This window comes from Prionailurus viverrinus, chromosome F2 (assembly GCF_022837055.1).
Source record: "Prionailurus viverrinus isolate Anna chromosome F2, UM_Priviv_1.0, whole genome shotgun sequence".
In the NCBI taxonomy this organism is placed as follows: domain Eukaryota; kingdom Metazoa; phylum Chordata; class Mammalia; order Carnivora; family Felidae; genus Prionailurus; species Prionailurus viverrinus.
In genome coordinates, this window is record NC_062578.1 from 19,184,185 (window position 1) to 19,198,547 (window position 14,363).

Sequence of the window (14,363 nt, forward strand, 5' to 3'; positions counted from 1 at the left end):
AAAAAGACCTCTTACAGCTGCTCCTGAGCCAGATGCCTGCTGACCTGGCAATTCTCTTGAGTTAGGCTAAGTACACAGCATCCTGAGCTCAAGAGGAATCTGACTCAGATTTTTAACCCATTGAGATGGAATCATACATACTTGGGAATAAAATTTAGAGGTCAGCTAAAAAAGTCAATACTTAGCAATTTACAGAAAGAAAATACTAACATCCTCTGGTAGATCTCTCTCTATTTTTGGTGTTCTAGTCATGGCAACATACTATGACCGCCATGAGAATGGATGGGAAAAATCCATCTCCTTGCACAGCTGTGAAAAAAGGAGGCACTACAGAGGCACTTCCCTGGCCATGAGTATCAGCATTACCTGGGAATTTAGTAGAAATGCAAATCCTTGGGCTATATGCCAGACCTTCTGAAGCAGAAACTCTATGGGTGGATCCCAGCAATCAGTGTTTTATGTCCGCTAAGGGATTCTAATGTATACTAAAAATTGAGAACCACTGGTCTACAATGTCAAGTAAGCACCTATTTCTATTTAGATAGATTTTTAAAAGGGTCCTCTCTAAGAATGATGGCAGACGCTGAAAGGATACCTCCATTTTGCCAGATTATCGACATGAAATCAGGTTAAAAATGTACATGATGCTTTGCTGGAGGAAGCTTGAGGATTTCGATGCCCAGGGCTGCCTCTAGCTCAGGCATTCTGTGTTTGGCTGCTTTCTCTTGAAGTTTCTTTAGCTCCACGCAGTCTGGCAATTTGATCTTAATCCTTTCTCATGGCCACCTCAGATTCAGGAAGGTTGGAATGCCCCAAGTGTCGTCCTTTGTGCACGTAATCATCTGGCCAAGGTATGTGAGTCAGTGGCCCACGTTCTGGTCATATCTGCCTTGGTCCTAAAGCGTGCTAAGAATCAGTCCTGCTCCATGCCTGATCTTCTCTACCTTACTTTGTGTTGACAGTTTTACCTTTGAGCTGAGATAAAGCAGAAGAGATTGAAAACAAAACATCTTTTTCCGTGTGTGCTTTCCTTAGATTTAGCTTTAAAATTCTTAAGCCTCTGCCAGGAGAGTAATTAGCAGCCCAGATAAGAGGCCACCTATGGCAGGTATATGTCTGCAAGGGGCCCTGCAGGAGAGAAAGATGATTTTCATTAGAGAGTTACAGATAGTTTGCAGGCCCATATCTCACTCTCAGGAGATAGGAAGTTAAAAGGAAAATTTAGCAGGAAAGAGAGTGGCTTTTTATCTCTGTGTTACCATCAATCACTATATTTCAGAGGTTCATGATCAGACACACTTGCGAAAGAGGGAGAGAATTTAAAAACCAATATTCAAGGAAAGCCCTCTGGTGAAGGAGGAGGTTATTCTATTCCATTCTGCTCTTAGGAAAAAGTTGCTTCATCTTGATGCATTGTTACTTATCTTCAGGTGACCTCAACAGCAATAGATGAATGCTGGAAGGAAGATTTTTAAAATGAATATGCTAAAATAAGAAGGGAAATCGAGGTGCTGGAAGTAGGATTTGCTGGAGGCTCTGGAAGGTGGATCTGTGTTGAGGGTACAGAGAATGCTGCTAAGGAATCTGAGAGATGACATGAAAGGGCCAGAGTCAAAGTGAGCAGACATTCACCAGAGGGTCAAACGAGAATGGCCAGGGGAGGGAGAGGCCGAGGTGGTGTCAGTGGGTTTGGAAAGGAGTGTGGGAGGAAGAACATCCAGATAATTTCCTGAATTATTCCCAGAACTGGGGCTGAGTGAGGGCAGGAAAGTTCCATAGAGCAGCCACTCTAGGATAGGAAAAGAATTAAAATAAGTGTTTAGTGAATTCAGATAAATGCCATTTAAATTACATAGCTATTTCGAAGGGGCACAAATATAAATGGATACGCCATAGTGTCCCCATAGTGTCAGCAGTCTCAGGCCTGATCTCTGACTTCAGGAAAGCTTGCTTGCAAAGGATTTAGATCATGCAAATACCATGCAGGTCTTATGCCAGATTGCGGGCTCAGGGCTCAGTGGAGAGCTTTGTCTTTGAAGCTCTCCAATAAATTTTTGGTGTTGATGACAATTTTGGCTTTTTTAAGACTTCAAAATTGAGTGAGTGACAATAAGTTGTTAGAATTTTTCTCAAAAAATAATCCTGGAGAAACATACTGGTATCCTAAAACGGAGTATTAACACTCACAAGGAGACTTAGAAATAACTCAATGACTGATATTATGAAAGAGGCTTTGTGAATTAAAAGCAGACTTTGGAAGGGGAAGATAAGTTAATTTCTAGCCGTTTAAAGAAAATGGTTCAAAAGTTTTTAAAACTAAAACTGTTTATTGTGGTTCACTTGCTCCAATTGACATTTATTATGATATGTTATTTATTTTCTAGTGAAACTGAATATCTTATTCTTCAAAACAGCTGCCCTAACTAGCAGTATATCATAGTCTGAAGTTCTCTGTAGAGGTTTTAGAATCCAGAAAGGGCAAGCCTCACTCCACAGCTCCATCCAGTCTTTTCAGCATCTCCACATGGATATCCAGCCACCTCTCTACACCTCTATCTCCGTGTCTAAAATGCATTTTAAACTTACCATGTCCCCGATGAAATTCCACTTAATCCCCACCAAGTTTGCTTTCCCCTCAGTTTTCCTTAACTCAGCAAATGGTGACATGATGATTTCAGTTGCTGAGGACAGAAAAATGACATTGTTTATACTTCTCTCTCTTTCCCTCACTCTTTCTCTCTTGCTTTCTCTCTCTGACACACACACACACACACACACACCCCTCTAATTTATCATGTACTCCATTGGCTCCAGCTATAGAATTTATCCACAATCAGTCCACTTCTTACCATCTCCACTATTGCCGCCCTTGGGGAAGCTCAACTCTCAACAAAATTGGTGGAATAGGCTTCTCAAGAATTTCTCTGCTTTCATGCTTCTCCCCTACAGTCTATGCTCAACCGAGCACATCCTTCTCAAAGTGTACGTCTGATCACATCACTCTGATTCCCACTGGCTTTCATTTTCATCATGGAAGAGGACTAGATATTTCAGCATCAACGTTCTAGATGACAGAGTAGAAAGTCCTACTCCATCCAGCTCCAGCTATTCCCCTCTGTCAACATATCCTCCTAATCCCCTCCTCCTTCACTCTGCTTCAGTCCTTGGCCTCAGGACATTTGTGTGTACTATTTCCTCTCCCTGTGATGCTCTTTCCCAGACATCTATTTGCTTACTCCCTGACCTCTTCAAATTTTGGGTCAAATATTACTCACAAGTGAGGCCTTTCCTTTCCTTGACACACAATATAAAATTGTATAGTACTCTTTCTCCAGACCTTCTCTACATGCCTTCCTGGCTTTACTTTTTTTTTTTTTCTTTTCTGGCTTTACTTTTACATCCCCCATTTTGAACCAGATTTCTTACCAACATTTGATTCTGTGTATTTCACTTGTTTATCCATCATCTTTAGTCAGTAGAATGAAAGCTTCCTGAGGATGGGAATTTGGTTGGCCATGTTTGCTGCTTCCCCCCCCCCCCCCCCCCGAGTACCTGGCACTCTCATAGACCCTCCTTACTTCATGCTGTTGATCTTCTGCTTTGGGATTATTGCAAACATTTCCCAAATGGTCTTTTAGATTTCACCAGTCCAAAGATGAATATTATTTTGTCAGTGCAGCTTTGGTCATATTAGGCATATAATCAAAACTTTCAAAGGTTTCCTACTATGTTGTCTAATTTCTCCTGTTTGGTGTGCAAGATCTCATATGAATCCATTTTATAACCTAGATGTGCTGTTTGTTGCTCTCAAAATACTTCTCTCACTGAAGCAATCAGTCAGTTGTTTTTATACTTGGTGTTCTCTCTCTGTCATTATTTACTTTATTACCTTCCTTCCCATCCCTGAAAGGCCCTTCTTTTTCCAAAGTAAATATAGTCTATTATCTCGCTGCTCTTTATCTGGAACATTTCTCTCTCTCTCTCTCTCTCTCTCTCTCTCTCTCTCTCTCTCCCTCTCTCTTTACCTAATCAAACTTTTGCTTTTTCAAAGCTCAGTTCAAGTACCACCTATTCCGTTAATGTTTCTTCAGTTAATCCTGATTTTTTTTTTATCATTTCCTCTGAACTATATATACAGGCCAGAACTGTTAGCTTGGCACTTAATATCATGCATACCATAGTGTATTCAATTTGGTTCAAAGAAACATTTAATAAGTGTCCATTCTAGTTAGATACTGCTTTCTTCCAGAAAGTATTCAGGAAAGATTAAAATGCATAATATGTTGCATGATAAAATAAAAACAGAAGGATGAGTGCTCATGAATTTGAATGTCTTCAAGGCCAAAATGAAAAAGTAAGAATTCACTTATTTGAATCTTCTCTCCTCACATCACATAGTTCAATCGGATTGACAATACCAGAGATTTAAAGGAAAGGAAAATATGTCTCCTTTTTGAGTGTTTTGGATTTTTTTAAGTATAAAAAAGAAGTGGCACTAATCATCTCTCTTCTCCCACTGCTTACACTGTTCAAAACTTCCTCATCTGAATGGAAATGGCTGGGAGGAGTATGTTTCTACTGACCATTTTGGACTGGGACTGGACTGCTACTTGGCCCCATTTTTGGTTTCCTTGCTTCTTCTTATAGAATTAGACATTGGGATCAGCCAAATCTCAAAACATCCCCAAACAGGCAAAATTTGAACCAGTACTGTACCTACCAATCTCCTGAATGAGCTTCAATCTTCTTTCTATTGACTGGTACATTGTTCTTAAGCCTACCTTATAAGACCCAGGAACTTTTTAAAAAAAAATTTTTTTTTAACGTTTATTTATTTTTGAGACAGAGAGAGACACAGCATGAACGGGGGAGGGGCAGAGAGAGAGGGAGACACAGAATCGGAAGCAGGCTCCAGGCTCTGAGCCATCAGTCCAGAGCCTGACGCGGGGCTCGAACTCCTGGACCGTGAGATCGTGACCTGGCTGAAGTCGGAGCTTAACCGACTGCGCCACCCAGGCGCCCCAAGACCCAGGAACTTTTTGATAACATATACTTAACAAATATCTATTGATCATATACATGTGGTACCATGATAGGCTCTGTGATAGGCATTACAACAGTCTCTGAGGACGCTCTTTTTCATGGCTTAGTTCACTGCTAAGACTGACTCAATGGAAGCTGATTGTTGACTCACAAACTTGGAGAAAGAGTTTACTTATATTTATAATAGCCTTTCCTTCAGTCAGGTCTCAGTGGTCAATATAAAATTAAATCTGGTTGATTTATCTTAAACCCAAACACATTTACTGTCGTTATCTGCCCCACTTGTATGCCATTTCAAATACCTCTTATTAGCAACTATATCTGCACATGTTTCTAATTGTGGCAGCCAGCTTTGTGCAGGTGTAACCCTCAGCATCTCATTTTCGCTAGTATCTTTTATGTCTTATTTCCTGCCTTGGGATGGCCAGTGAGGATCACTCACAACCAAGTTATGTGCAGTTTAAAAGTTCAGGGTTATCAAAGCTCATAGACCACCCTTGACCAGGAACCTATGGATAAATTCTTTACCCTTTCATACTTCAAATGGACACATTTCATAAGAATCCTCAGAATTCTTGTGGGATTATGCAGAAGCTGCCTATACAGGGGCTGGCTCAATAACCCATCCTTATATTGGCTTTCTCTCCTTTTGTGTTTTACTCCCATGTCCTTCAGTCCTGCCGCCCAGATCATACAAACACTTGCACATAAGCCTCTGTCTCATGCTCTGCATTAGGGTTAACTAGGCTAGGAGCTGCTTAACCCTAAATATACACAGGATATTTTTACCTCTTTTCAAGAAAATATAACTCTATTATCATATTCTGTAGAAAATTCCTCATATATATATAGGGTGAGCTCTATCTTCCTGTCATTATCTCCAAGGTGAACTAATCACTAGTTAAGAAATATCTTTTAGAGCTTACAATGTATCAAGTTCAACCTAAGCTAGGTTTTAGGGACAGGGAAATAAAATTCCTGCCTGTAAGACTTGGAATTTATTGACAAACAGACATCTGAACAGACAATTAAGATATAGTAAAGAAAAAGCCATGGTAAAGATGTGCATAGGTGCTAAGACTTCTGGAAGAAAAGCTTCTGAAAAGATAAGAATCTAGAATGAAAAAGTAGGATTAAGCCAAAAGTAAAATGGGGGACAGTAAGTCACATCAGAGATAATTATATAATAACACAGAGACTTAATAAAAACATCTGCAAAAAAGTAAAAGCAGTGGTGTTTATGGAGTATAAAACAAAAGAAGAATTTGCAGAGATAGGTAGGAGTTGTGTGATAGAGAAACTCAAATGACTTGATAAGGAAGCCATAACTCATCTTGCAGGTGATGAAAATCCAGTAAAAATGGTAGTTCTTAAACTTTTTTGAGCCAAGGATTATTTTGAAAATCTGGTTGAAGTTATTGTCCCCCTGTCCAAAAAGAGCACATCTGCCAAAAACTTTTCATTCCATTTCTCGTGAATTATTGTGATTCTCATAAAACCTGCCCACAAACCCTCTAAAAATACTAATGTTAAGATCTCTTGCACTAAAATACTTAAATCATTAGAGTAATATGGTTGGATTTGTTTTGAGTATGCTGGTAGCCATATGGAAAATGTATTTTTGGAGGGCCAGTTTCTAAGTATGACTATCTGTGAGGACATGATATAATAATCTAGGGAAATCAAAATAAGCAACAATATTATAGTAATGTATAAAGAAGCGATGGATTCAGGACATCTCCTTAGGAGGTGTAATTAGCAACACTGCAACTGATTAGCCACGTGGGATGCAAAACAGGGTGATGATGAAAAGTAGTTTGCTTTTGGATATGTTGCTTTTGAGATGCTCATGGTGCATCCAAGTAAAATGTCCTTACAAAAATTTGAGCTGAGGATTCTAGATAAAGATTTGAAAAATAGCGATCTCTCTGTGGCTAAAACCATGAGTAGACGAGCTGATTCAGGGAGGTGGTGTAAAAAAGAGTGGGAAAAGAGTGTTCATACAAAGTACAGTTGAAAGTTAAATAAAAACAAGGTGTGAAAAGCTCCTGTTTTATATGACAATTAGAAGGTTAGAGAGTCATTTCATTTCAGAATGGTAGAGACACAAACCAAATTAAAATAAGTTGAGGGATGAATGAAAACAGTGGAAGCAAAGACGCTGAATGAAGAATATTTAGGGAGGTTGGCTCAAAGAAGGATGACCAAGAAAAAGCAGCTGTTAAATGTTTGGGATAACTATGGGAGGGATTTTGTTTTGTGTTTGTTTGTTTTTTTAAGGCTGAAAGACAAATGAGCTTGCTTCTATGCTGTGGGAAATGAACAGTGGAGATGAACAGAATCAATTGTAGTGGATAAAATAAATTAAGGTCCAAGAGAGAGATGAGTTGATGGGATTCAAATCACCAGTCTAAGTGGATGGTCTAAGCCTTACACAAGAGAGAGAGCCCCTCACCCTTTGTGAATTGGCAAAGTGGTAAATACTGGTTGGGGTGAAGGTAATTCTGTAGGTGCTGTGTGAGGGAGAGTAGCAGATCTTTATTCCTTAACATACAGTTTTTCTAGGTGACCTAAAAAAGAGGTTATAGTTTTGTACAGATTTTGAAAGGAATGGAAGACCAAGTTTAAAGTTGGGGACCATTGGCTTATAACTCACCAATTTTAGAGTGTCCGATTTTCTCCAGCATTGCCCCAGGTGCACATGTGTAGGAAAATGATGGATTAATACAAAATTAGGGTCTGGTTGGTCAGTAATGACAGGAGGATGTAGGTTCATGGGAACTGAGGACCACAAGTCCCAGCTGCGTAGCGCAGAACTGGAGTCAGGAGAGGCCAGATACCTCAGAGAAAATAGAAACTGGAGACCTGTATTTGATTGAAGAGAAAGTGTGAAGGATAGCAAGTTTGTAAAAGAGCCTAAAAGAGGCGAGTTTGTCGTTAGAAAACAGAACATTGGATTTAAATATTGCTGATACGGACCAATTTGGGGTTGTCTGTCCTTGGGCTAGGGAAGGTGAAGTAGAAGGAAAGATCTCCAGATTTGAAATAAGGGATTTGAAATTAGTGGGTAGACACACAAGAACATGAAAAGCATTCAAGATAATAGTGACTTGAGTTGAAGAAGAAAAGTTTGGGTCTGAGCAAAGTCTTTACAGGGAGAAAGAAGGAAGGTTAATATTTCAAATTCTGTGTTATCTGAGGTCAAGGGATTAGGCAGCTTCCTTTGGAGAGGAGGCGCTGTCATGGTCTTAGAGGAAAAAAGGGATGTAATGTTCTGAGAAGACAAAAGGGTTTTGATGATGTCAAGAAGGAGCAGGAAGCATTTTGTTTAGGGACTGAGAATGCAGAAGAGTGTTTCATATGGAAAAGGTTTTAGAAAGCAGAGAAAAGACTTGGGAGTCTAAGTAAAACTCTTGTAGTGTAAAGAAAAAACAGATTGAACTTTTATTAAGACTGTATTTCCCGGACTTGCTCACATAACCCTTGTTTGCATAGTGCCTATTAACCTCTTACAGAAGTAGTGCTGTGTGGATTACAGCTCGGGAAACATTGGCAGAGCGCTCAAGGATAGCAGGGCTGTGAAGCATTCCACAATGCAATTGCTGCCAAATCACGGTAAATCCACCTCTTAAGGTATCTGGAGGGCAGTGTTTGGACAAAGATGAGCCAGCTCCAAGGCCACCCAGTTTGTTGGGTTGTTTGCATGGCCATTTATCTTTTCGACTCAGCTAAATTGAAGTCTGTGAAATCAGGGTCATTTGTAATTTATTTACATCTCTACAACATTAGGCTTATTACGGAGTATGTTAATAAATACTAAATATTTTTATGGAAGCTTTCAATAAGCAAAAAAAAATTACAACTTAGTTTTTATGTTTTGCTTCTTTCTGCCTTTGTTAGATGTTTATTTTCCATTTAGGTTTTTTGAGATACCGAAATCGAGATACCTAGATGTGTTGACGTTCATTGCCAATTTTGAATGATAAATTTTACTTATACCTTTCATATCACTTGTTTCTACATACTTTCTCTCTTTGAAACTTTGATGAAATGGTGCTAGATAAAGAAAATGCAGAAAAGAATATTTGATATTGTAGATTAGTATTTACTCTAATATTGGAAATAAACAAAATAAGAAGAAATAATTGGGCAGAATTGACATGTAGTTAAATCATTCATTTAAAAGTGATGCTGCTCTTTCAAAGTAAAATTTAAAACCTTCATTCAAAGTCAAGTCAATCAAAAAATATAAATTCACATATATTTGATCAAAAAGTGTTATGACTCTCAGGAAATTACCCTTGATAATTCTTTAATTAGCTTATGTAATACAGTAAATATGGTTTTGTGTATAAAAGGTAATATGTGAGTATTAATGTGTACTATATACAAAAATGTACAAAATTTAATACTGAATAAAAATGAAAATATAATTTATAATATTTATAATTACACAAAAGATAAAGAGTCATACATATATGCTTTAAATTGCAAAAGTAAAATGCAAATTATTTTGTGATTCCACTGTGGTATATAAAAGCAAAGATGTAAAATAGTTGAAAAGTTGAACTTTTGAGCATGGTGCAGGTGTGAATTGTACTTAAGTTTGTATTTTTAAAAATAGTAATGTTATTTGTTATGCCTTTATTAATAGTCTCCCGTGAGGGCACTTGCCTGTAGCTCAATGCAATAAAAAATAAGGCACTGATAGAAACTTCCAATCTCTGGATTATTTGATATATTGTCCTCCAACATTAGCAGACCTTATTCTTAGGACAGAGTTCCAACAATGATGGATAACCACTCTTCTGATAGAGTGGTTTCATAGTATAATATAAATCCAGACTGTTTGACTTAGGTATTGCTAGTCTCACTATAGCAAGGTGCATACAGAAGCTCAGAAATATTTTGCCCTGAAAGTATCCATGGGTCTTCCCTTCCTGAAGACCCAGCGTCTTGGAGAACCCCGGGCAGTCATACATATTAGGAATCTTCACTGCCAGTGTTGAGACTTACCTTGATGTGCAGGCCTTTAAGCTCAAGTTTGGTTAATGTGGAGGACTGTGTTTGATAAGCCACTATGTAGAAACCCTCTTCTGCCCCTGGACCCAGAAGCCAGGAGAGTACTCTGTGTGGGACTCTTGCTCTTCTTCCACTCACTTCCCCGTTGTAGTTTCAGTGGAAACATTTGCTTACAAACCTTCCTCCAGTGAGGCTGAGAAAAAAAGCAGATTCTGCCTACACTAATCTTGCCATGAACATAGGAGAAAAGATGATGAAAGACTTATCCTTAAAGGTTAGAAAAGCAAAAACACTATATGACAAATGCTTTAGTAAAACTTTAATTCCCTTGTGAGGAAGCAAGTCTGATTTTAAGTTTAGAAGCGATGTCCTCGTAGTATATAGTTCACATTTCACAATTCAACACTATTTGAGGTTTCAATGACCATTTTTAATTATTTAGGCTTCAAGGAGATAACCTGGCAGAAAGGACAGAAGAGACGTCACAAGTACTTCTTTCTCCAGATGAAATAGTCCCAGATTCTTTGGGTAAGTTTTAAATCCAACAATATTTACTGTAACTTTAGTGGCACTTGAAGATTAGGAAGAAAGAAAGAAAGAAAGAAAGAAAGACAGAAAGAAGCTAAAACCAAAGATCTCACCCCACACCAAATCATGGTAATGGCCATTCACATGTCCACCATTCCCTCAGGCTGTGTGCGTCAGGAGGTTAAGGGCAAAGGAGAAAGGAAGCAGGATGTGTGGATCCTGAGGAGCAGCCTCTTAATGTCTGTGCCTGTTTTAGGTACAAACAGGTCAACTATATGTTGGCTACTCGCCAAATTTTGTCCCTAATTTCAGCTTGCTTTTGTAATGTACATTGCTTATTCTCATTTTCACATCATTGAACCCTTCAGCCTTGCCCGCCAGAATGTCAACATCATACTTGGTTTTCCTCCCTCTGTCTCAGCCCTATATTAAGTTGGCCTCGAATCATGTCAGTGTTACCTCAGAATTCCCCCTCCAAGCCAGCCTCCTCCTCATTTCCCCTGACACTGCCTAGTCTGTGTTTTCGTCCTCTTCCTCTGCCAAGGGTAACAAACCTGTAAATAGGCACTCCGTGTACTATCTTATCTCTTTTTAGTTCATTAGCTTTCTAAATATGAAGATGCTTATTTCATTCTATTTTCTATGGGACAAAATTCAAACTCCTTCACACAGGATATTAAGATCATGTCAGGGCACTTCAAAATGTTGCCTGAATAAGTAAATAAGTAGATGTAATGCCACGACAATGACGTCTAAGATAAATCACTGCATCATTATTCAGTATTCTAACTAGATGCAGTTGTTAAATCCAGTTGGGCTAGTTAGAAAAGAAACTATAGAAAAATATTTTCCTTACATTTGGATAGAGAAGGACATATTAAAGAAAATGGGAAAACACGGGATACAGGAGTGCTGATGCATAGGGGCACTTGTACCCCAATGTTTATAGCAGCACTTTCAACAATAGCCAGATTATGGAAAGAGCCTAAATGTCCATCAACTGGTGAATGGATAAAGAAGTTGTGGTTTATATACACAATGGAGTACTACATGGCAATGAGAAAGAACGAAATATGGCCCTTTGTAGCAACGTGGATGGAACTGAAGAGTGTGATGCTAAGTGAAATAAGTCATACAGAGAAAGACAGATACCATATGTTTTCACTCTTATGTGGATCCTGAGAAACTTAACAGAAGACCATGGGGGAGGGGAAGGAAAAAAAAAAGGTTAGAGAGGGAGGGAGCCAAAGCATAAGAGACTCTTAAAAACTGAGAACAAACTGAGGATTGATGGGGAGTGGGAGGGATGGGAGGGTGGGTGCTGGGTACTGAGGAAGGCACCTGTTGGGATGAGCACTGGGTGTTGTATGGAAACCAATTTGGCAATAAATTTCATATTAAAAAAAAAAAGAATAAGGTGGGAAAAAATCCCTTAACATTAAAAACAGTATTTTAATTCAACTACAGAGTGTTAAGAACTCCTGTTCATCAAGAGATGTCAGAAATAAGTAAATTGATAAGCCATAAAATAGCAAAATACACTTACAACATTTTGTCACTGATTAAAGATTAATATTTAGAATACATAAACAATGTACAATTTAATAAAGATCAACAAACCAATAGAAAAATAAGCAACAGATACGAATAGATATTTCACAGAAGGGGAAACACAAATTGCCAATGAGCACATGAAAAATGCTTGACTACTTTAGTAATCAAGGAAAGGCAAATTAAGACCATAGAAGGATGCTGTTTTACAATCTTTGGCTTGATGTTAATTAGGAAATCTGGCAAAGGCAAGTGCTGGTGAAGACAGAGATCAAAGGAAACTCATACACTATAGGTGGGGTATAAACAATTTTGGAAACAGTTTTCCATTATTTTAAAATCTTGAATATTCATATACTCTAAAACTCAGAAACTCTACTTCTGGGTGAATATCCTTGGGAAACAAGTCTCCTGTACCATAAAATGTGAACAAACTTTGTTGATATGCTGGTGGACAGGAAAATGGATACACTGTGGACTTATTGCATTATAGGAAACTGCGTTTCAAGTACACACATAGGATGAATGAAATCAGAAGTGTGCTGGTAATGTTAACACAGCTTTCTTTGGAAAGAAAGCCCTGATTTGTAGAGATTGATGCTTTCGATGATGTAAATACTCTCACCATATCTGATTTAAAGCAACTGATCTGAAAATGACAGTGGGTCTTCCAATTCAGTATGGGGAAGTCACAGCTCACAATTGAACAAGTCTTAAAAGCATAATATTGATTGAACAAAAGTAAGTCATAGAATGCCATTTTTGTAAAGCTCAAAACTAGCAAATCTAAATAATATCTTCTTTAGGAAAATATATATAAGTGATAAAACTATATTTAAAGAAGGGAATTAAAGACTCAAGATGATGGATGTCCTCAAGGGATAAGGGAAACAAGGAGATGGGATAAGGAAGGTGCTCACAGGTATATGTAGGTTGCTGGAAATGTTCTAATTCTTAAGTTAGGAGGTGGGTTTGAGGTGTTTATCACTGTGCTTTGTAACCTAAATATACTGTATATATATACACACACACATATATATACATATATATACATACATATATATATATATATATAATCTACATATATATTGTATACAATTGGCCCTTGAACAATGTGGGGATTTGGGGTGCTGATCCCCTGAACAGGCAAAAATCTGAATATAACTTTTGAGTCCCTAAAAACTTAATTGCTAATAGACTGCTGCTGATCAGAAGTCTTACTGATAATATAAACAGTTAACACATATTTTATACGTTGTATGTATTATATACTATATTCTTATAGTAAAGTAAGCTAGAGAAAAGAAAATGTTAAGAAAATCATAAGAAAAATACATTTATGGTACCGCACTGTATTTATTGAAAGAAATCCTGTGCAAGGGGACCCATACAGTTGAAACTCATGTTGTTCAAAGGTCAACTGTATATACTTTTTTACATGTCAAATATTAACAACATTAAACATTAAAAAACAAAAAAAAACAGGGGCACCTGGGTGGCTCAGTTGGTTGAGCATCCGACCTCAGCTCAGGTCGTGATCTCACGGTGCATGGGTTCGAGCCCCACATCAGGCTCTGTGCTGACAGCTCAGAGCCTGGAGCCTGTTTCAGATTCTGTGTGTGTGTCTCTCTCTGACCCTCCCCTGTTCATGCTTTGTCTCTCTCTGTCTCAAAAATAAATAAACATTAAAAAAATTAAAAAAAAAACACAAAAAAAACCAAAAAACAAAGTATTGTGGAACATAAACCAATGTGAAGGTAGCACAATACAGGAAATGATAATAGTTTCTATATATCTAAATCTCTTGCAGTACTGATGAGATTACACACTACCATGATAGACCTTTAACACTGACAGTGAAAGTTGAACAATGTGGTGGTACTAGGAACATGGAGGACCCAGGCTGGCCATTTGGTGACACTGTAGCTTTTGGAGTGTCTGGCTTCTTCTCACTGGTAGTCTTGCATGTGTACCTTTACGTAAGCCATTCTTTCCTGATTCATAGTAAGTTCTTTCTCCTTCCCTCTGCCTATTCAGATCCTATGTTCTAAGATCATGTCAAGTCTCCCTGGTGACTAGCCCCCACCAATGTTGTTTGTTTGTTTGTTTGTTTGTTTGTTTCCTTTTTCCTTAATAGTTTTTTAATTACTTCCTGTGTTTTCTTCTCACTCGATTGGATTATATGCTTCTTGAGGTCCTCTTATGTTCCCCATTATGCC

General features: G+C 38.1%; 1 protein-coding gene across 1 annotated transcript in view; it reads left to right on the plus strand.

Moving 5' to 3' along the window:
- Positions 1-14,363, plus strand: part of CF2H8orf34 (chromosome F2 C8orf34 homolog) — a 402,422-nt gene that overhangs the window by 297,226 nt on the left and 90,833 nt on the right. The window contains 1 exon segment of the mRNA XM_047842390.1: positions 10,508-10,593. Within this exon segment, the coding sequence (XP_047698346.1) occupies positions 10,508-10,593 (86 nt within the window).